At 37.9% G+C, this 22,563-nt stretch overlaps 1 protein-coding gene across 1 annotated transcript in view; it reads right to left on the bottom strand.

The window, feature by feature from the left end:
* The window catches only part of DNAH8 (dynein axonemal heavy chain 8), a 294,583-nt gene that overhangs the window by 93,767 nt on the left and 178,253 nt on the right, over positions 1-22,563 (bottom strand). Inside the window, exons 61-71 of the mRNA XM_003789318.3 lie at positions 19,224-19,385; positions 17,628-17,792; positions 16,284-16,510; positions 12,180-12,298; positions 10,461-10,564; positions 9,343-9,519; positions 7,370-7,537; positions 6,636-6,851; positions 3,484-3,621; positions 2,013-2,140; positions 1,082-1,253 (exon numbers count right to left, since the gene is read on the bottom strand). Coding sequence (XP_003789366.3) covers positions 1,082-1,253; positions 2,013-2,140; positions 3,484-3,621; positions 6,636-6,851; positions 7,370-7,537; positions 9,343-9,519; positions 10,461-10,564; positions 12,180-12,298; positions 16,284-16,510; positions 17,628-17,792; positions 19,224-19,385 — 1,776 coding nt within the window. The remainder of the gene's footprint in view (positions 1-1,081; positions 1,254-2,012; positions 2,141-3,483; positions 3,622-6,635; positions 6,852-7,369; positions 7,538-9,342; positions 9,520-10,460; positions 10,565-12,179; positions 12,299-16,283; positions 16,511-17,627; positions 17,793-19,223; positions 19,386-22,563) is intronic.

Here is a 22,563-nt window from a genome sequence, read left to right as displayed (position 1 = left end):
AATGAACACAATGAGATGTCAGAGGAGAAGGTAAGCCCCAAGGGAAAGGCCCTGATAACTTCCCTCTCCTGCCCTTTGGTTCTGCCTACATGGGGTATGGGTGATGCACAGCTGGAGAGAAATTAGATGAGCTGAGATATTGTATTGACAGGAGCTCATCAATGACATTTTTGTGAATTTCTTTCTCCATATTTAGAGGGGATTGCCAGCCTCCCTCCACGTGGTCAGTAAAATCATTGGAGATTCAATGGGCCAACCAGCCTCCACCTTTGTTAAATGATTCTAAGACCTCCAAAGGCCATAATTAATAAAGAATATCCTGGCCCACTTCAGCTCACCAGTGCTCAATACATCTTCAACACATAATTTATTCCCTGTAAGGGCAAGTTCAATGTTGTTTGAATTGGGAAAAGATTATTTTTTAACTTTTAAATACAGATAACATGAAATTAATAGCCTAGCATCCCCTAAGGAAATAGCAACTGGAAAGCAGATTTGCAAATCAAAAAAGCAACTCATGAATACAAATTGCCTGGAAAGCATTTATTACCACAGGAGCTCAGCAAGATATGCTGAAAACTGACAGTGGCAGCAAATTCCAGCAAGGACAGTTAGTGCAGCAGGTCATGCTGCTACTCAGTGATACCAGGACATGCTATCACATTATGCTACTGGACGCTAAAGAACATGGTGAATGATAAAAACAAGGTTAATACCAGCACTTCTACCTTAGATAATGTCTGCATTTGTGTAAAATGTTTGAAAGAGAGTGACTTAACAGGACTGGTGTAAATAACGGAGAGTTACAAGAAGCACTCAGGATTAGCAAGTCTATAATTCACGAATGATCTTTTAGTTCACAGCACTGCAGTTGGTTTTAATTTGGAAGAATGATTTCTTAAAATGCAAAGGAACTTTTATATCACAAAGAAAGATCCTTTTTACTATCTCTTAAGCACTTTCAGAACAATCTTTTCAACTATATGAAAATAAGAAAAAGTTAGGTACATATATACTTTGATTTCTTGGTAAGAAATAAAATGAGATGGAAATTCAAATAATATTGGAAAAGTAAACTTACAGTTGGGGGATCCACCAACATTGAGATAAGGTTCAGGTTTTCAGTGAAAGGAATTTTCCGCACTCTCATTTCTAACTCCCATTGGTCTTTAAGCAAATAGTTCCTGAATATCTGATTGAAAGGACCAAGGTAGGAAAGGAATCCCGTGCACAGCAGAATATCACCCACAAGCCTGTTAAGAAAAAACACACAAGCGCCCTCCCCAAAGTGAGTCACCTAACATTTTAGCTGGCTCCGTTAAGTTGTCTGAAAGGTCACAGGGCAGTTTGTTTTATTACCAGGTGGAAATCCTTCTTCACCCCTGCTTACCACTTGGTAGTCGTGCATGGAAAAACCACAGTAAGAGGAGCCCCCAAAGGAGAATGGCCACCATTTGGGTGGGCCAGGGAGCAAGAAAGAAGGCTCCCTCCTGAAGCCTACAGGCCCAGAGCCTTAGCCCTTGAGGAAATACCTTCTTCCCACCCCATGCCATGGTCCTGTTCAGATTTCAGTCTTTTTTTTTTGGCCATTTTCCTGCTCCTCTCCCTTTAAGTTTCCTAAAGACATTGACAGACATCAGTACAAGATTTAAAACAAAGGATTGAATTTAAAACAAACCAGTGATCTGCACCTTCCGAACCACTGCGGTGATGAGCGGAGAGTGAGCGTGTTTCGATGAATCTGGCAAATCCACACAGCATCAGAAACGCTCGCCCACTAAGACCTACAGTGTCCGTGTGAACCATATTCACAGTGGTTCACAACGTTGTCTTCAGTCTGTACAGTATTTTACTGGTGTGGGGATTTAAACTGTAAACACTTTCTTAAATGATGGGACTCGGAGACGGGCATGTGAAAATAAAGGAGAAAAGTATTCACCACAGAAATGGATTTTATACTGTCTAACGCCACAAGGAAGAACAGTGATCATAACAAAGACCCACATTCATACCTATTAATCTGAGCTTTGAACTCCTTACTTTGCTGGGTCCATCGGACTTTCTCTCCGCTCAGCCCGTCGATGAGAGCGGAGGCTGCCTGCATCTTCTTCCGGCACATATCAGCATCGTTAAGCAAATCCTGCGTTCACAGTGGGAGAATGTCTCAAAGAACTTTTTTAAGTGCTTAATCAAACATCCATTATATTCACACATGAAAATACATGGAAGAATTTCTTAATTTGCAAAATAAATATAAAATAAGAATATGGTGTAAGTGAACCCTTACACATCAAACTCCATTCACAATATGGTGACTTTACCTTACAAAATTTCAAGGAAAGCAATTTAGTAAGAGAAGATCTAAATTGCATAAATTAAAATAGTAGTTCTATGAAATATTTTCAAAACAGAATCAAATCAATAAAATACATTATTTTAATGTCTTAGATTTAATAATAATCTTGAGTTATTTGCCATTTACAAGCTCTTTTCTCTGGAAAAAATTCCACTCCACAGTAGTGTGCTGAGCCAGCTTAAACAGCTCGCAGGAGCCAGTTGTTAAATTCTCAGAATATTTGCGAGCTGGTGTTAAACACAACCTTTGTCAAAAATTAAATCACAGTCGAACCCCTGTAAGTTGACCACCCAAGGTACTGTAGTGAACTGGTCAACATACAGAGGTGGCCAATATAAGGAAGTAGGCCCGCTATACCAATATGTACATGTGGTATGTGTCTGGTCTAAGAAAATCAAGTCAACTTAAGGAGGTGGTCCATATAGGAGAGAATGTATATAAACTTACAACTAAACAAAGTATATTAAAAGCACAGGTAAGAAATAATAAACATCTATAAATTCCGGATTATTTATATGTAATGATCCATGCTCTGGAGGTGAAGTCTACTCTGTTTGCATGGTGGAAACAGTCTGTGATAGTGTGCTACTGGGCATCTTTTTCCAAATATGTGCTCGGTGATGTGACATTGGTAGTTTAAAGTTGGTAGTAGTGGAAATATTTATACTACAGAAATCGGTATATATCACAGACCAGGGTCTTCCCTCATTTTCCCCCTGCCCATTTCCCCCGTAGACTGTTGAACATTTATCAGGCCACCATGGCTTATAACCTACTCCAAGAGCTCATATTAGGATCCCTTTTTAGCATAATGAGCCAGGTCTATTTCCCTAAAATGCACAGTGAGTAAGTGCCTGAGTTGGATCTCGAATCCACTTTTCTAACTCCAAAATCAATACTCTTTGTATGACATCACAGCTTACTCTCACAGACACCTGATTAGTAAAAACACTAAAACAATCTTGAATGCGAAAGATCCAAAATAGGTAGATACAGCCAGTGAATAAGGAACATTCTGATGAATATTCAGCATAGATATTTGTCTCTCTCTGAATACAACATATCCTTGTGTAAAAAAAGCTTCAGGACATCATTTTGGTAATGGTAATTTGTATATTAATGCTCACCATTTTCTCATTCATCGCTGCATCAAATTTTGCTTGTACTTTATCCAGCTCGGCTTGTTTTTCATCCAGCAGTGCCTGAGCCTTCCCCAACTCAGCATTAGCCACGGATAAGCGGCCTTCCTGCTTGGCCAGGTTAGCCTTCAGAGGAAGAAGAGGTGGTGAGTGTAATGGACTAGCTCCACCAAACAGTCACGATTTCAACTTGTGTACTAACACAAGTTACGTAACATTTGCACTCAATGGTACTATGGAGGTCATCTATTTCAGTGTTTTCAGGGACGCAGAAGGTCTTGGGGATATGTCATTACTTTTTTCTCCTTACAATTACTAATGTTCAATATAGGAAACATGGAGAATGCAGCTACATATAGGAAGGAGACCAAAAACTGCCCCCTCAAAGATAACCTGTGAATATTGTGTTAAGTTGCCAGTTGGCATTTCTGTTTTTCAGTGGAGGCTGTGCTTGGATAATCATTTTCCCTTGTCCTTAAGCATTTTTTCATGAACATTAGTTATATAGCTGCATGATATTCCATAATTTGAATGTATTGTAATTCGCTTAACCTTGTTCTTAGTTTTATACATTTTTCTCCCTACCATTTTAAATTATTATAAATAATGTTTATGGTAAATACTACTGGATATATAAACATTTGTTACTGTTTCTTTGGTAAAGATTCTTTGAAGTGAAATTACTGGGACAGTAGATTTACATATTTTTCTAAGTTCTCCATCTTGGTAATTATGTCGCTTGTAAATTTAAAAATAATTAATTAGCAAAGTAATCTAGGCCCAGAGCCTTCTGGGGTAGAAGTTCTTTGGTAACTTTATTTTATTCTCAATATTTATTTAAATTTAGTCCTTTTTCCCCCAGAAAAATTTCATCTCATTTATATTTTTTAACATATTTCCAGATAGCTGTGTGAACTTTTCTTTTTAATTATTTAAATCTATAAATCTATGATTATGTGGCTTTACCTCCCTATTCTCATTTGGTTTTGTGCATTTTCTTCTTGATTAGATTTTCCAGAAATGTGTCCCCTACAGCTGAGTTTTCCAAAGGATGGAATTTACCTGTTAACTCTGCTGCTTTTCTCTCCTTTAATTGTTTGTGCAATTTTTGTTAGCTTTGTTCCGCTTTCCATACGTTTTGTTTCTATGTGTGCATATATACTTTAACTTTTAAGTGGAATGTTTGGTCTCTTTGATGCATTTAAGGGCTAAGAATGTACCATTTTGGCCACATTACAAAAACTTTGGTAAGTAGCTTATTTTCGTCATTTCCTAAATAGAAGCAACTGGCTTTTTTAAAATATAAACTTTCTACTTTTATTACTTATAATCAGAGAATGAAGCCCCAGGAATTTTTACTTTTGGAAACTTAATCAAGCTCCTCTTTTAGCACTGACTAGAACAAATTTTGCAAATGTTTCTTGAACTCTAGAAATGATGTCATATTCTTTGTTTATAGTGAGGAAAGTCCACCTTTTTCTACATCTGTGCTCAGTGAGGTTTAAAGATGGTAGTAGTGGAAATATTTAGACTGCAGAATTCAGCTACTCAACCTGAAAAATAATATTGTATACAATTTCTATGTAATTATTAATTTATACCTACTCAGGACTGACTTTATAATTTGCAGGTCCCTATGCAAAACTAAAATATGGGGGCCCTTTCTAAAAAATTCATTAAGAAATTCAAGAGGCCAAGAACCAAGTGTAAACCCAACGTTGCTCCTTTTTTCTTTTTTTTTTAAATTAAGTAACTTGGATATTTTATTTGGTACTCTTTTTTTTTTTCTTATTATTGTTGGGGATTCATCGAGGGTGCAGAAAACCAGGCTGCACTGATTGCATTTGTTAGGTGAAGACCCTGTTACAATCGCAGTGTTGGCCCTTCTCCACATGGAGCCTCATGCATCTACCTGTGAAGCTGGCACTGTGTCTGCTGTCTGCCAGAGTTGTCGTAGGTGGTATTCTATTCGTTAATTTCCACTTAAAATACGAATATGTTTTTCCTTATATAATTTAACATTGTTTTATTCATTTTATAAAGCCTTATTATAATTGCCTTCACTGTGAATCATAATCTTTATCAATTAAAAATAGCTTTGCTGCCATGTGCTTTTTTCCCTTGAACTCTATACATTTCTAGTACCATTTCCCCTCTACATGCTTCTGTTTGGGTGTATCTGCTATATTGTCCTATCGCTTTTCTTTGTTAAAACTTTTCTACTCTAAATTTATTTTCTATTTTTCTCAAAGTTACCTACGCATAGAGTTTAAAGAGGCAGCTATTTCTATAAGGTTTAAGATGAAAAATGGTAACCCCTGCCCACTAACTCATCATTTTCTACTCCACAGAGCAAACACAACACTTTTAGCTTGGGGCAGGCAGCGTTGGGGTGGGGCTGTGGGAGTAGTTTGTACCTGGGTGGTACATTTTATGAACTCTTGCACTCCTACGGATGCTCTTCTCTACCCTCAGATATGAAGGACAGTCTGGTTGAATACAGAGTGTGTGTGTGTGTGTGTGTGTGTGTGTACCACACAATACTTAAGTTGCATCTTTAAGAATGCCTTTTTGTTCCCTCATACATGAAGGTCAGTTTACCCATTATTGTATTCTTGAGCCACACAATCTCCTCCTCAAAATTCCGCATGTGTTTTCCCACTATCTTCCAACATTTAGTGTTGTGGGAAGCCTGCAACACCCTGATTTCTTTTCTTTTATAAGCAACCATTTCACTTTTGTTTGTTTTTTGACATTGTATATAACGTTCCCTTTTTGTCTTTGAAATTTAGAACATTTCTAGATGTTGATCCTAATTTTTATAAGTTTAGCTTAGAATATGGGAATCAATCTCCAAACTGTGAAAAAATGGAAAGTTTATAATAACTTTATTATTATTCCCAATAAATTCACTTCCTGTTTAAGTTAAGAAGTTGGCTTCGGTTTCTTGTCATACTGCCAGGAAAGAAGTAATAGATCTAAAAAGAACGAGGAACTTTGAGAGGACACAGAAGAAAGATGCAGGGAAAGGGCCAGCTAGCTTTATTAGTCTAAATCACGCTTTGTCTCTTAATAGCAGTAATACAGATGATTGATTTTATTAAATATTGATTTACTGGGAAATGGAGGGAAACTCTTACCTTTAGAGGCAACACTTCCTTATTTATGCCATAAAATGTTGCCATAGCCAGTGTCCAAGAAAGCAGACCAGCCACATTTCCACAGACCTTTTTGGCACTTTCAAAGGAATAGTCATCCATGCTAAAATACGGCTGTAATAACTCAACAGTCTCTTCATTTATAGTGTCCTTGGGGAACTGCTGAAGGCTCCACAGGAATCCTGTTGCACTCATCAACTGAAAAATAGTAATACAACCCCTAAATTCTGGGGCAAAAGAGATAATTTCTTTCTGAGTTAGTATGTACTTCTAAATTGAATTTTTTTCAAAGTAGCAGCTGATTTGCTCCAAATATACAAGTCAAGACTACTGGCAGCAGGCAATTGAAATCTGTAAATGGCTAAGTGTCTTTCAGGTACCACAGCAAAAAAGTAAAGAAAAAAAGCTATGTAAGTTTCCTGTCTTGTAAGTGCATCTGAACACCACCAACCACACGGCCCCTTCTGAAGCCTGGACTGGAAGGCTACCAAAGCTGTGCCACCACTGGCCACTGTTTCTGGACAGATTTCATAAGAAGAAGGCATTCAGCTTTAAAATCTATCCCTAATTACATTTTGGGTGATGTAGTTTCAGATGGACTCATCAATACACAGTGATCAATTATTGTCTGCCAGTTTGTCTGGTCTATATTGAGTGTCCTGGGCTGAGGACACCTGATGCACCTCATTAAACTTACAAAGACAGATCTTACTTACCTTTAATGACTCTCCCCATGACGGCTTGCAGCACGGCTTCTCTGGATCCATAGTAACAGGGTCAATTTTCTTTTGAAAGAGTAGCAAAACACAATCCATGATTCTCATAATAAGATGTGGGGGTTTTGCAAGCTTTCTGACCGTGGCAATATCATTTGGTTTGATAGTCTGCATAGGGATTAGGAATCAATACATTTTTTTATTGAGTAGTATTAATACTTGTATAAAAATCTAATACTTTTAGATAATTAAGGTAGAAAGCTTAAAAATATATTTTTCTCTCCAGTTCCTGACATGATCCCCTCAAGGGTAGGAATTAGGAGATTTTTGCACAGCTGTTCTTTTATTGTTATTTTGGGATTTCTCTTTGTTTTTATTCTTTTCATGTTGCCCTGAATTAAATGGTTTAAAATGTCACTACCATTCACTACCATCCACTGCCCGTAAGCCCAGACCTCTATTAACAAACCCATTATTATGTAACATTTTGTTTGTTAACTTGCAACTACATAAAGCACTGAGTCTGTATTACACGTGGATATTAAGAGAGGAGACAGAGCCTGAACATCAGAAACTTCACTGCCAGTCTTCTCTTGAGGGCTGCACTGTCTATGGAAGGGAAGGAATTAAGAGATAAAAGAAGTTATCGTAACTTCTTTGTGTTATTGTGAGTCAGGAAAAAAAAATTTTTAAGTTACTACCCGTGAACTGGGTGTAGACTAAAACATTGCCTGAGGATCCAGGCAAGAAGGACTGTGCACCACGTGATCAATAAAATGTCCTGTGATGTCTTTGGTTCGGTGATCTCAGTTATAGTATGTCACTGTGGAACCTATAAACCAAGTGGAAGTGGAGAATGTGCCCTGGTCACTGTGAAAAATCCATTAAATGACTACCACAGACTTATTCATTCAACAACTGCAGGCATTCTCCCATATAAAACAAAACAAACAAACAAAAATAGGCTCGTCCTCATACCTCCTGAGGAAAGCAGAGAAAACACAATTACCCTACACTAGGATCTCTGCCATGATAGAGGCATACGAGTGATAGGAAAACAAAGGCGAATTGAGAAGACATGAAAGCTTTCGGGAAGGAGTGAGGCCTGAGCCAAGATTTGAAGAATGACTCGTATTAGGCAATGAACTGTAGGTTCCAAGCAGAGGGAGAGGCACATTTAAAGCTGAAAGGCCAGAGTTCTTAAAAGAAAGTGGTCTTCTTTTATAGGTCTTTCTGTAAGACTGGATCATACTTTGTGTAAGGACAGAATGACAAAAGATAAAGTTTAAAACAGGAGCAGGTTATCAGCAGCAGCAGCAGAACCACTAATATTCAGCAGTTTCTCTGTGTCCAGTAAATTGTATCAATTACTTGTAATGATTACATTCATCCTTCAAGGATCAAGGAAAATTATAATCCCCAGGGAGACTCAAGAAAGTTAAGTAAATTTACTCTTGATCATACATATATGTGTGTATACAGTATGAAAATGTGTTATACACATGTATGAAATGGTGGTCCTGAGAGGCAAATACAGACAGATGTACCTGCCTCCAAAGCCGTGCCCCTCTGGCCTCACAGCTGTGGACGCCTACATTGAGATTTTATCCTAAGAGCAGTGGGAACCAGAGGAAGATTCTAAAAGGGGACATAACATAATCTAGAGGGGATGCTGGAAGAACTAAGGAGGTTCTCTATATAATCTGAATTCCTCATGGGTTCGGCCATTAATCACCGTCATTATATCTCAGTTCTCAGGAAGGCTGATTATGAAATAAAAACAATGTGATATAAGAAGTAAGGGCTTAAAAAAATAGAACTTAGAAAACAGGAAACATTTGTTTCTAGACTCAGAGATCATGTTGAGAGCGCAATTCAGTTTTCTGATGACAAAACTCCACTGTTAATTTTCCCGCAATGAGACCTGCCCCCTGGGCGAGCTGGGGCTGGGAGGGTAACAATACACTGCTCACATTCAGGGCTGCCTCTGCTTCTTCCAGAGCAGGCTTAGCCGCCTCAAGTTTAGACTCGGCTTTGACTTTTTCCGTGTCAATTTCATCCACAATTTTTTGGGCTTTGTCTTTCACCTCCTGTACTTCATTTTTTATTTTGGCTGAAGCCTGAGCACTCACTGTGACTTCTGCTAATACCTGTTAAATTAAGGAAACACAGGAAAGCAAAGAGAAACCTTTCAAGCAAAATTTGAGTAGTAAGAGAATATTTATTCAATATAATAAAAACATGACTGAGAGCAAATTTACTCCATGTCTAAGTTGTCTGTAATTTCAGGTATATTAAAGTAATTCCTCTGAGCAGTTCCTTTCAGTATCCCATTTTCTAAGCTTTCCTTAGGCTTAGAAATAAGTACTTCAAGCTTTCAAAAACCGGTGTTTCCACTCTATGAATACTAGAAACTTAAAACAATTCAAGTAAGTATAATGGAATCAGGTCGGAAGCCAAAATGAAAGCCTCACGTAATAACAATAAAAGTAGCCAATATTTACTGAGTGCTTATTACTATGTGCCAGGACCAGGTTTAAGGGATTCTCTGTTATTCACTCACTTCAGGAACTGGGTGAGGGTCAAGAGTTAAGTGGATATTCTTAACTGACTCTCAGTGTAGATATGAGAGCAGCACACTTGCATCCCTATAACCTTGAGTCAAGTATCTTCTTTCCTTTTTTTGTTCTTGTTTTTGTTTTAAATGTCATCAACTCTTTCTCTTATCCTTTTCTCTCCTAGACACACACTGTAGATGAGATAGGGGGGCCATCTTAGAAACCTAGAGACTACAGGGCCCTTAAAGAGAAAACCAAAGAAAACTCACAGAAATTTCATAAACAGATAAAAGAGAACAAGATACAGCAAGAGAAGAAAGAATAATCTTAGACCAAGTAATGGATATAATAGCTTTGATATGTCTTGGTATAAGTTAAACAAAAATACATGATGGTCTTTGTGAACATTATCTTACCAGAAATTATCTATTGGTTTATACCCTGCTTATTTTTAAGCAGCATTTTAAAATAATGCTTTCTTAATTATGGAAAAATATTCCTTATCAGTAGTGATAAAAGAAATGCAAACTCACTTCATCTGCTTTTACAGAGGCCACTGCCAGTTCCTTCTCTTTGACTGCCAGATCTTGAGAGAGTTTAGCAACGGATTCACTTGCCTCCATAAGCTTATCAAGACCTGAAATATAAACATACATATTCTTGGTAAAGATATGTGTATCCCCTCATCAAACACTTACTCAATATTTACTATTTATAAGGTACTATACATGTAATCTAACAAATATAATTATTTATAGACAAAAGCTTCAAAAATATACATATGTAGGAGCAGCAATCCTGACTATGTTTCTAAGTTTCAACAGGGAGCTAAAGAAAATAGCCCAGATCTAAGAATATCCTCTAGCTATATTCAAGGGAAAGTCACAATACCATATTGAATAAGATTAGGTAAGCCAGGAAACTTATTTGACAAAGTTATGCTCTTTTTGGCTTTGTAAACAGTTTGTAGCTATCATTTTTTGATCAGATTGCAGTTGAGATGGCAAATGAGACTGGAAATATATTAACATTTTTGTCACTCTCTTTGTTATAAAATTAAAAATAACTGCTAAAATGTAATGACTCTGTGACTTTCACAGAGAGAAATAACCGGTTAAATAAATTTCTCATATTTTTATTGGGTTCTAGATTGTGGTGTGTTGGTAAATGTTTAACATCTGGGTCTCTGGGGGAAGGAGAAGCATTCATTTGTCTATTTGCCAATTTCCATAGCGTAAATGCTCCCACCATGGCTTATTTCAAGCTACCAAGAGATTCTCAGCAGCATGCCATTGTATAATATTTCCACCATACAGATAGAACAGAAATAACCAACCTAAATTAGTAACAGTGAAGTAGAGTTAAAATAACTGAGAAGTGATGAGATTTGAGTGTTTATTGCCTACATTTTAAATATCATTTATTTAACTTTAGGTATATTTGACTTAATTTTCATTAAAGGCTATGTTTAAGACACAGATCATAAAACTCCTAAAAATTTAACAATTGGCTGCCAAGAGCTGGTATAAGTCAGCTTTGGCACACGACTGATTCTAGCAGCATTGCCTAGAAAAGCTATGAGGCGGCGAGTCGTGAAGAAAACGTCTTCTTCAAGAGGCTTCTTTCCCAGTGATCCTACCATCGCCATCACTCCACAGACCTTGGAGTACACTGATGTTATAAGACTGTATTTTCTCTGGGGGAAATGAAAAGAACTGAGGGTGTTTGAACTGTTTGGGCCACATGCTTTCTGGAAACCTAATCTGTTCCAACATACATGTTTCCTACTTACACTGCATACACCTGGCGCTCAGCAAGCTACTGCTCAGGTAAACTATCTCTTTCTATTTTTATTTCCTAATGTTTCTGGTTTTTCCTTTCCCTTTATTAAAAATTTGGAAAGCATTAACAAGGCAAAGTTTATACAAATCAAGGAAAATTGTAATTGAACCAAAAATTGAAATTGTAGTCAGTTCCCAAGAGCTGCCTTCTCCCTGTCTGCAAGCAGAAACTCAGTAACCTTGGTGAGTTACTGCTCAGCACAGCTGCGAGAAATGGTTCTAGAGAGAAAATGGACTACTGCTGTTCAGATTTTCTTCTTCCCAGAGTTTCCTGATGGGTGCAAAGAGCCTTAAGGACATCCCTTAAAATTATCCTGTTACTAATAATAAAATCAGTATTAATATTTAGCTTTCAAACAAAATAGTAAGATCACTATAAAATGAATCCCCCAGAGATCTGATTCTCCTTACCAATATTCATACGTTCAGCTTGTTCATTAATATATTTCACCTTTTCAGCATAAATATTTTTATATCCATTTATAAAGGAGAGATAAGACTTAGGAGTCACATGTGCTCTTCGGCGGTATCTGAAAGCAGAACACAAGAGATGGCCGTTTCTATCATTCTGGTATCCTCCTGTAAAATGACACCCTTCCCAACGTGAAACCAGGGGGACTCATTAGCAGGAAGGCAAGGCTTGAGTAAGGTTTTTCAGAGGTGAGGTGGAGAGAGCACTAATCTCTGTCTGGTGATTTGACGCTTTATCTGAGTCTGGGCTTCTGGTTCCTCATCTGGGAAACTGAGCACATAATGTCTGTCCTCACCGCCCTCCCACCCCAAGTTTTGTGAAGATCAAATGAAACAGCATATATGAATGTACTTTGTTAACTTTAAGGTTCTGGACATGTATTAGAGGTAAGCAGTTGAATGAATTTTGCTATGATACATTTTCATCCAACTGGTATTAGTTACAAACCTCTACCTTGCTAGATACCATCTGGCTGGGCTTACAAAATTGAAAACCAATCTCTCCTCTGATTCATTAGACTGGCCTTGAAATCAAGGCACCCACATTTGATTAAAATGTTCAAGCCGTTGTGGGCTTTATTATAGTAATTATATTTAATGATAGAAGTAGATAAAAGGAATAATTTTATATAGGAAAAATTCAAATCAAAGAAGAGTTCTTTACATATTATAACATTATTTTGCCTTTTACAATAATTTTCACTTTTGGAGTTTTTAAGATTTTTATCATTAAAAAAATTTTTAAGAAACTTGTACACATATGTCACTATCATTAAAGTGTTATAAAAATAATTATACTCAGAATAAATTACAACTTAATAAAATATGAAAAATTTGGAAAACACACAAAAATTTTGAAACAAAAAAAGAACCAGGGACTCGGCAGCTGTAGCTCAAGTGGCTAGGGCGCCAGCCACGTATACAGGAGGTGGCAGGTTCTAATCCAGCCTGGGCCTGTCAAACAACAATGACAACTACAACCAAAAAATAGTCAGGCATTGTGGCAGGCAGCTGTAGTCTCAGCTACTTGGGAAGCTGAGGCAAGAGAGTCACTTAGGCCCCAGAGTTTGAGGTTGCTGTAAGCTGTGACACCATGGCACTCTACCCAGGGAGACAGCTTGAGACTCTGTCTCAAAAAAAAAAAAAAAAAAAAAAAGTAAAAAAGGAACCAGTTTTTGTACAAAGGTAAAAATACAAAGGTAAAAATTTATGTCACAGAGGACACGAGCAGGAGGAGCTCAAGTTCAGTAGAAAGAAAATCTTCTCAGCAGTAAGAAGAAATACACACTGATTCACCAAGACAATCTGGGAGATTATCTAGAATTATTTAGGAGAGATAGTTTGGGGATGGTTTTAAGTAAAGAAAAGGGTCTGGAATAAACAAATTTTGGGGAGGCAGGGACCTTCTTGAAAACCAATGGAAGTGTTACCCAAACTTTCCATGGAGAAAAATAGGCATCACTTTTCTGGGAGTTTGTGCAGCCCCGAAAGTCCAATCACTAACCCTAAGAGAGGAGCCCACTGGTCTGGAGATCCACCTGCGCCCATATGTCAGTCTTACACAGTGACTGTCATTTTTGGGGGGTGCAGGGGTTGTGCTTTGGAACTGTTGACACCAGCTTTCACACAGTAAATATGTCATTCCTGCTTTTAGTGAGTGGGTTTACTACTGCCAATTAAAATTTTGTTTTATAATTATTTGGCATAAAAATATTGATAAGACCAAGTAATGCAAATACAAAACCTAAATGTTCTCTTAACATAAGGCAATAAAGAAACTTTAAAACAATGTACTTCTTTAATCAAAATAATGCATTTGAATGAGAAACTAATTTTTTTTTTTATTATTTGGGATTCATTGAGGGTACAAAGAATTGTGTTACACTGATTGCATTTGTTAGGGAAAGTCCGTCTTATAATTGTGTCCTGCCTGCAAGAGGAGTGCCACACACATGACCCTCTCCAAGTCCTTCTCTCCTTTCTTCTCCCTCATTCCCCTACCCAAGCCCTTGTATTAGATCATCTTCTGCCTTCATATTAGAATTGAGTACATTGGATTCTTGCTTCTCCATTCTTGTGATGCTTTACTAAGAAGAACGTGTTCCACCCCAATCCAGGTTGATACCTATCTCTTTTAGTGGCTGAATAGTATTCACATATACCACAGCTTGTTAATCCATTCCTGGGTTGGTGGCCATTTAGGTTATTTCCACATTTTGACTTTGATGATTTTAAATTGAGCTGAAATAAACAGTTTAGGGAAAATGTCCTTATGATAAAAGGATTTTTTTTTCTTCTGGGTAGATGTCCAGGGATTGCAGGATCACATGGGAGGTCTAATTTGAGTTCTGGGTAGATGTCCAGGGATTGCAGGATCAAATGGGAGGTCTAATTTGAGTTCTTTGAGGATTCTCCCTATTTCCTTCCAAAAAGGTTGTATTAGTTTGCAGTACCACCAACAGTGTAAAAGTGTTCCCTTCTCTCCACATGCATGCCAGCATCTGCAGCTTTGAGACTTTGTGATGTGGGCCATTCTCACTAAGGTTAGGTGATATCTCAGGATGGTTTTGATTTGCATTTCTCTGACGATTAGGGACGATGACCATTTCTCATATGTTTGTTAGCTATTCATCTGTCTTCTTTAGAAAAGGTTCTATTCATGTATCTTGCACAGTGATATATGGGATTGTTGGCTCCTTTTTTATTAATTTGAGTTCTCTATAAATCCTAGTTATCACGCTTTTATCTCATTCATAATATGCAAATATCTTTTCCCATTCTGAAGGTTGTCTGTTTGCTTTGGTTATTGTCTCTTTAGCTGTACAGAAGCTATTAAGTTTAATTAGATCCCAATTTGTTTATTTTTGTTGTTGTTGCAATTGCCATGGAAGTCTTCTTCATAAAATCTTTCTCCAGGCTGATATCTTCAGGTGTTTTTCCCCCACACTTTCTTCAAGGATTTTTATTGTTTCATGCGTTAGATTTAAATCTTTTATCCATCTTGAATCAATTTTTGTAAGTGGTGAGAAGAGCAGGTCCAGTTTCAGTCTTTATCCAGTTCTCCCAGCACCATTTATTGAATATGGATTCTTTTCCCTGGTGTATATTCTTGTTTGGTTTATCAAAGATCAGGTGGCTGTAAGATGTTAGTTTCATTTCTATCTGATTCCAAATGTCTATGTCTCTATTTTGTGCCAAAACCATGCTGTTTTGGTCAGTATGGCCTTGTAGTATAGCCTAACATCTGATGCCCCCAGCTTTGTTTATATAACCAAGAATTACCTTGGTTATATGGGTTTTTTCCAGGTTCTATACAAAACAAAGAATTATTTTTTTCCAAATTTTAAAAGTATAATGTTGGTATTTTAATGGGAATTGTACTGAATCTGTAGATTGCTTTGGGAAGGGTAGACATTTTAACAATGTTGATTCTTCCCAGCCATGAGCATGGTATGCTCTTCCATTTGTTAATATCCTCTGCTGTTTCTTTTCTTAGGAGTTTTATAATTTTCTTTATAGAGATCCTTCACCTCTTTTGTTAGGTATATTCCTAGGTACCTTTTTTTTGAAGCTATTATGAAGGGAACTGTGTCCTTGATTAGCTTCTCATCTTGGCTGTTATTAGCATATACAAAGGCTACTAATTTATGGTCATGAATTTTATATCCTAAGACTTTACTGTATTTTTTGACCACTTCCAGGAATCTTGTGGTCAAGTCTTTGGGGTTCTCTAAGTATAAGATCAGAAACTAATTTTAAACAGTTTCTAAGGAATTAGTTAAGCCATTTACAAAACAAAATTAAGCAAATGAAATAAAGCAATTCATTAAGCATCTGTTACTTTGAGGCCTGGTATTTAAGTATGGATACCAGTTGATTTTTCAATACATAATCACAAGAAAATCAAAGCAAAAAAAATCTGAATGCAAATGCCACCTCCTGCTCAATTAGTATGAAGAATCTTTCACTGGATGTTCCATTTAATTCTTCTTTGGAGTGCACTTGGTGGTTCAGTAGCTATGGTGTTTACACAATATCACTCACCTTTGGAAGTAACTTTCACAGCTCTCTGAAACCATGTCATGAAAGAGGCCCATCGTTTCTACAACCTGTCTTTTAATTTCCAAGGAGCAGACAATGTTATAGCCTGAAAGGAAATAGGAGGCTACGGCGACTAGTGCCTCCTTTGGCCAGCGACTGAACCAGTCCATAGTGCAACCTGAGATCAAGCCAGGAAACTTCAAGGAACGGGCACGGAACTTCTCACCAACCTATTGGTGGCAAAGTCAAAAAGCATTAGAGACACAAGAATTATAAATCATCCAGAGAGAGATGTACACATTCTGAGCCAACAAGGTGACATCAAAAATTTGAAAAAAATAAAAGTCTTAACCTGCAATAATACATAAATTTAGTGTTCAGATGAAGACACAAAATACATTTCACACTCTTCCCTGTCCTGGGGCTACATCTCCATTACTGTAGTTGATTCTAGGAACTGCCTTTTAAGAGGAAACTGATAAAGGAGAACTCTTTCAGAGAGAGAGCATCAGGGCAATAAAAGGCCTGGACACTAGGACGAGTGAACTGCCACAGGAACAGATGATTAGGCTAAAAACAAACAACTTAGGGAGTCTACAGAAACCTTCTTAAATATCTGAACAGGAATTGTGTTCACTACAGAACAGAGTCAGAAGAGAAAAAGCGCAGAGAGACAAAATTCAACTGATTACAGAGAAGACTTTACTGGAATTAGACATCTAAAAATGAAGGTGGCTGCCTTGCAAATTAATGAGAACTCCCCTCCCCAAACCTGGAGCAAAGCTATCCAGAAGGAGTTTAAGCGATAATGGAAATGTTTTACATATGTTCTTTCCAGCGTGGTGGGCATTAGAACACATAATCACCAAGCACTGGAAATGGGGTTAGTGGGACTGAGGAATCGAATTTTCCTTTTTACTTAACTTTAATTAAATATTTAAATCACCATGTACAACATACAGCTACTGTATTATCATAGTGAGCTAGAGATATTCAACCCTACATCAGGGACATTCTAGTAAAGATGGTGTGTCTACCTCGGAGGTGAAGGTGGAGCTGGATGAGATTACTTCACAAAATCCCTTACGATTCAAATAATCCTTGTCTCTAGGTGATTAATGAAAAATGCAGCCAATGCAACAACTTCTAATAATATGAATATTTTAAATGATTACATTGGAAATGAGATTTTGGCCAATGGAGATTAACAGTAGTAAAGTATTCATGATTTTAATTCAACATACAAATAATAATTTCTGAGCAAGTCATCTCATCAGAGAAGGTAAACTAAATACCTTTAAATAAGTAACTCCCGCTACTTGGATACAAATAAAAACAAAAACTCACTGGAGAAAAGCAGAGAACAACGTGCAAGTTCTTTCTCGACCTTGAAATGAAGTACTCATACAGATTATCAAAGGTAGGAGGATGTCGAGGCAGCTCCCTTTTCATCACTGATATCAGACTTTGGGTGATTTCATCCATCTCATCTCTTGCAAACAAATTGGAGATCTTTAAGGAGCAGACAAGAAAGTGTTCTGTATTTAGGAATTACCCAGAGCCAATTCACTGCCAAAGTCTAATCTCTTTTTCTCATGTCATCTTGTTTCATGTTTTCTTTCTGCATCTGTACAGGTCAAATCCTTGGATAGCCAGAGATGACCAAGAGTGCAACTTTCTACTGAACATCTTAAGCAAGAGTAGATTATGTTTTCCTGTCTTCACACAGCTACCACCAAAAAGCTATCTCTGCCACCATTTCAATCACCTCCTTAAAGTGTCCAGTGATGCCCTCTGTTTGACTAACAGTCTTCTCAACTCTGGCTCCAAAATACTTAAGTAGCTTGTGCACCATTAACCAGCTGTATACACCATCGTGCAGGAAACAGTTAACACAACAGGCCTAATCTTGCAAAGGATGTGTTTATAGAGCTGGCCCTTGGCTGGCATCAAGGAACTTGGCTTTTGGAATGTCTCCCCCATTACTGACAAGTTTGTTTTGCTGGGCCTACGAGGCCGTGATACATGGTGCACACTTGCTTTCCTTGTAGGAATCAGAACTCAAGCCATTGTGCCTAGCTAGTCAGGGAGTGACGACATGACCAGATCCAAAGCAAGCCACTGGACTCTGCATCTCAAACAGACTTCCTGAACAGAAATATAGCACAGGGGTTACTGCACTTCATGTAGAAAGGACAGCACACTCCATGGCCCCTTCGTGAGAACACAGGAAGCCGGCTCAGGGATTCCTCCAGACTCCACGTGATGTGTCTTTTTCTTGACTGATGGGCCATGTATTCGTACTGGACATGAGTACAAATACAGGTTGACCATTCCTAATTCAAAATGCTTGGGACTAGTAGTGTTACAGACTTTTGATTTGGGAGGATTTTGGAATATTCCCATTATATACTTCCTTGTTGAACATCCCAAATCCAAGTATCTGCATTCAAAAATGCTCAAATAAGCGTTTCCTCTGAGCATCCTGTTGGTGCTCAGAAAGTTTTGCATTATGGAGCATTTTGAACTTCAGATTTTGGGATTTGGGATGCTCCATCTGTTTATGCAGAGTCCTCCAAGGCCTCCTAACAAAGTGGTGTGAGCAGTGGCGATGCAAACATCCACTTCCACTAACAGAACTCTTTCACACCCTTGACAAGTACATAGAATAGATTCAGATACTTTGCTTCTCCTGAAATAAATTATAAGATAGAATTGAAGAGTGAAAAAAAAAGTAAGGATCCATATTTAGAGTAGAACAAAGGATACAAAAAGTCTGGAGGTGGGCGGCATTAATTTCACTGGAACTTCAAAAAAATCTACTAAATCTCATATGCTAATCATTTCTAAAATCGAAAACGTGCTGAAGGGTTGCTGATTTTTCTATTCAAATATAATTTATATTTTTACAATATGAGTTTTTTTCCTATTTTTGAGACCTACCTCCCCTGACGACAGCAAGTTGTTAAGGTATTCCAGAAACGCCTCATCTTTGATCTCATTGTCAGTAAAGATGAAGGTGATGCCTTTTCCTTCACCACCAGCAACTTTGTATAAAGCTTTTAAATCATCTGTTAGATTACTCACATTGTAAGACCTAAAAAGAGATGTGACAGAAAATTTAAATATAAAGCCATAATTTATCGCAAAACACGATAACATAATAATCCATGATAATTAAAGCATAATCTGTACCTGCTCCAATAGATAATAATAGTGCCTGCTAGACAATTCAGAGATTAGAGCTAAAAAACTATATGTTACCAGTAAAACCAGCATGCTTTACTTAAATTGAGAAGTGAGAGATAGGGCATTTACTACGTAAGCCATAAAGCATAAAATTTTAGTCTCTGCAATTTGCCAGTCCTGGCACAAATACCGCCCAAGTGATTGTGTGCAAGAGATCTAAAACCAAGCTGAAATTTGGATGAGTTTCGTTTGGTGAAAAATTCACAATAAATTGTAAACAAAGTCAGTGATATGGTTTGTTTCATATACTTAGTTGTATGTAACAAAATTAGTTAAATTAATGACAATTTTCACAGCTCATTAAGTAGCTAGATACAGAGAAAGCCTACAGAAAAAGATGCATTATGTCATGTGGAAATGGTATAATTACTAGGTTATGAATTATGAAAAGAGAAGCTCTCGGTTCGTTGTTCTGTTTACTCTGTTTCTTGTTAGATGTATGTGCTACCAGAGGTGATGCAACCTGAAAAACTGTAAGTTAATTAAACTTAACTAATCTCTAGGTACAGGAAAAGCTGACATTTTCCGAAGTGTTATATGTAAATCTCACGGTCAGTCAAAAGCCAGGAGGACAGGAAACCCTCACTGAAGGAAGTACTACAGGGCAAGTCAGAGGACAAGACCTTAGTGCAGCCCTAAGGTCTGCTGGGAAGATGACAGCCACTGGAACCAGAGGACCTGGGGGCCTGTGCTGTCAGAGTAATCCTCTCTGAATCAATCAGCCTAGGAAGTCACAGAACCATTTTGCCTGATTTTTTAAAAACCAACCCCAACTGTTATGTATTGCTTTTGCAATGTATAGTCACAACACACTCCTCTTAGGGGTCCTCTGACCTCTCTGGATTGACTGGTTTGCATATTAAAGGCAGGCCCCTGGACAAGTTGTTTGAATCTCTAAGAATTGCCTAATCGGGAAGGCTAAGTCAACAGAGCCCCATATATGAGAGAATCAAGAATACAGAAAATGCCTAGTGCAGTGGTGCCTAGCTGTAGTCCCCACAACTCTGGAGGCTAAGGCAAGAGGATTACTTGAGCCCAGGAGTTCAAGGCCAGCCTGAACAACATAGAGAAATACCTTATCAAAACAAAGAAAGAAGAGGGAGGGAGGGAGATGAGGGAGGGAAGAAAGGAGGGATGGAGGGAGGGAAGGAAGAAACGAAGGAAGGAAGGAAGGGGAAAATAAGAGGATGTAGGTGACACACCTGCCTTAATTTAAGCTTCTGTCATTTCTAACTAGGATGACAGTAACATCACCTACCCCAGCACTACAAATTCAGACACCTACAGCATCCAGGCAGATGATGCCAAGGAGTGCAGCAGGGCTGGCGGGTCTCCAGTAAGCTGAGGGCTGCATGCCCCATCTAAGGAAGCGGCTGCTGCCCAGCTCCAGCCCCTGGGGATGCAGGCCCTTGGTTGCAGAACTCCCAATTATTTCAAGAGAAGTCAGGAAAATGTTTGTCTAAAACATGAAACCTCCCAATTTTTAAATGTTGACAACTAATTAAATTTTTAAAATTTAATTTAACTAATCTCCAGGTATATGATATTTTATGGTTTTTTAAATGCTCTTATAAATTGTCTCTTACTAAACTTTTATTTTCCGTTTGCATGGCAGCCGAGTGGGGGGTACGTGTGTGTGTGCTTGTAAATTGGCAAACTGATCTAAAATCCATGGGAAATAAACAACCCAAATAGTCAAGACAATCTTGAAGAACAAGGACAAACTTGAAGATCTGAAACCACCAAATATAAAACTATTACATATGTAAACATATTAAAGAACTACAGTAATTAAAATAGTGAGTAATGGCATAGAGATAGATAAACAAACCAGTGGATCAGACTTCAGTTACATCAATGATGAGATGGTTGGTGACAAAAAATGATATAGTCAGGTGGCAGGGAAATAAATGGAACTGGACCAACTAGATATCTATATTGGAAATCATAATCTCAATTACTACCTTAGATTTATAAGAAATTAAATTTGGGGCATATTATAGTTCTAATTGTGAAAGTAGTATATTTTATTTATAAATGAGAAGGAAATCATAGGAGAACATCTTTGTGACCTTGGGGAAAATAAAGATTCTTAAATAGCATATAAAAGTATTAATCATAAAGGGAAAAGAATGATAACTTTTCATTAAAATCAAGATCCACTAAGAGAGTAAAAAGGCAAATCATGAAGTGGGGGCAGATATTTGTAACACACACTCTGACAAAGGAATCATATCCAAAACACACACTGAATTCCTAATAATGACAAGAGAAAGAATCACAACCCAGTTGAGAACCTAAACAGCCAATGTGAGGTGAAAAGATCCTCGACATTATTAGCCGTCTGGGAAATGTAAACTGAAACCAGAGTGAGATACCACCGCACACCCTCGGCTCTGCTAAGATGGAAAAGACTCACGGTACCAAGGATCTGGAGCCACTGAAACTCTCAAGTGCTGGCTGAACTGCAAACTGGAACAACCACTTTGGAACGTGACTTCACAGACCTACTAAAGAAGAATATCTGCCCACTCTATACCCAGGAATTTTACCTCTAGGAGTAAACCCAGACATGCACAAGAACGTTCACAGCACCTCTATTGGCCCAAACAGAACAATGGATAAATAATTTGTGGTAATATGTGAATATAAACTATTGCTACATGCAGCATCATGAGTGAATCTCACAAATATGGTGCAAGAATAGAAATGGGATGCAAAAGAAGCAAATCCTGTATGAGCCCCTTGATAAAAACCTCAAAGCTAGGCCCACTGGTGACACCTATAGTGGCTAAGGTGCCAGCCACACACACGAGCTGGTGGGTTCGAATCCAGCCCAGGCCTGCTAAACAATGACAACTACAACCAAAAAATAGCCAGACATTGTGGTGGGTGCCTGTAGTCCCAGCTACTTGGGAGGTGGAGGCAAGAGAATCACTTAAGCCTAGGAGTATGAGGTTCCTGTGAGCTGTGATACCAGGGCACTCTACCCAGGGCGATAGCATGAGGCTCTGTCTCAAAAAAAAAAAAAAAA

The sequence above is a fragment of the Otolemur garnettii genome, unplaced genomic scaffold (genome assembly GCF_000181295.1).
Source record: "Otolemur garnettii isolate 467f Iridium unplaced genomic scaffold, OtoGar3 scaffold00031, whole genome shotgun sequence".
In the NCBI taxonomy this organism is placed as follows: domain Eukaryota; kingdom Metazoa; phylum Chordata; class Mammalia; order Primates; family Galagidae; genus Otolemur; species Otolemur garnettii.
The sequence above is the reverse complement of the archived record's forward strand: the minus strand, read 5'-3'. Positions and strand labels throughout refer to the sequence as shown.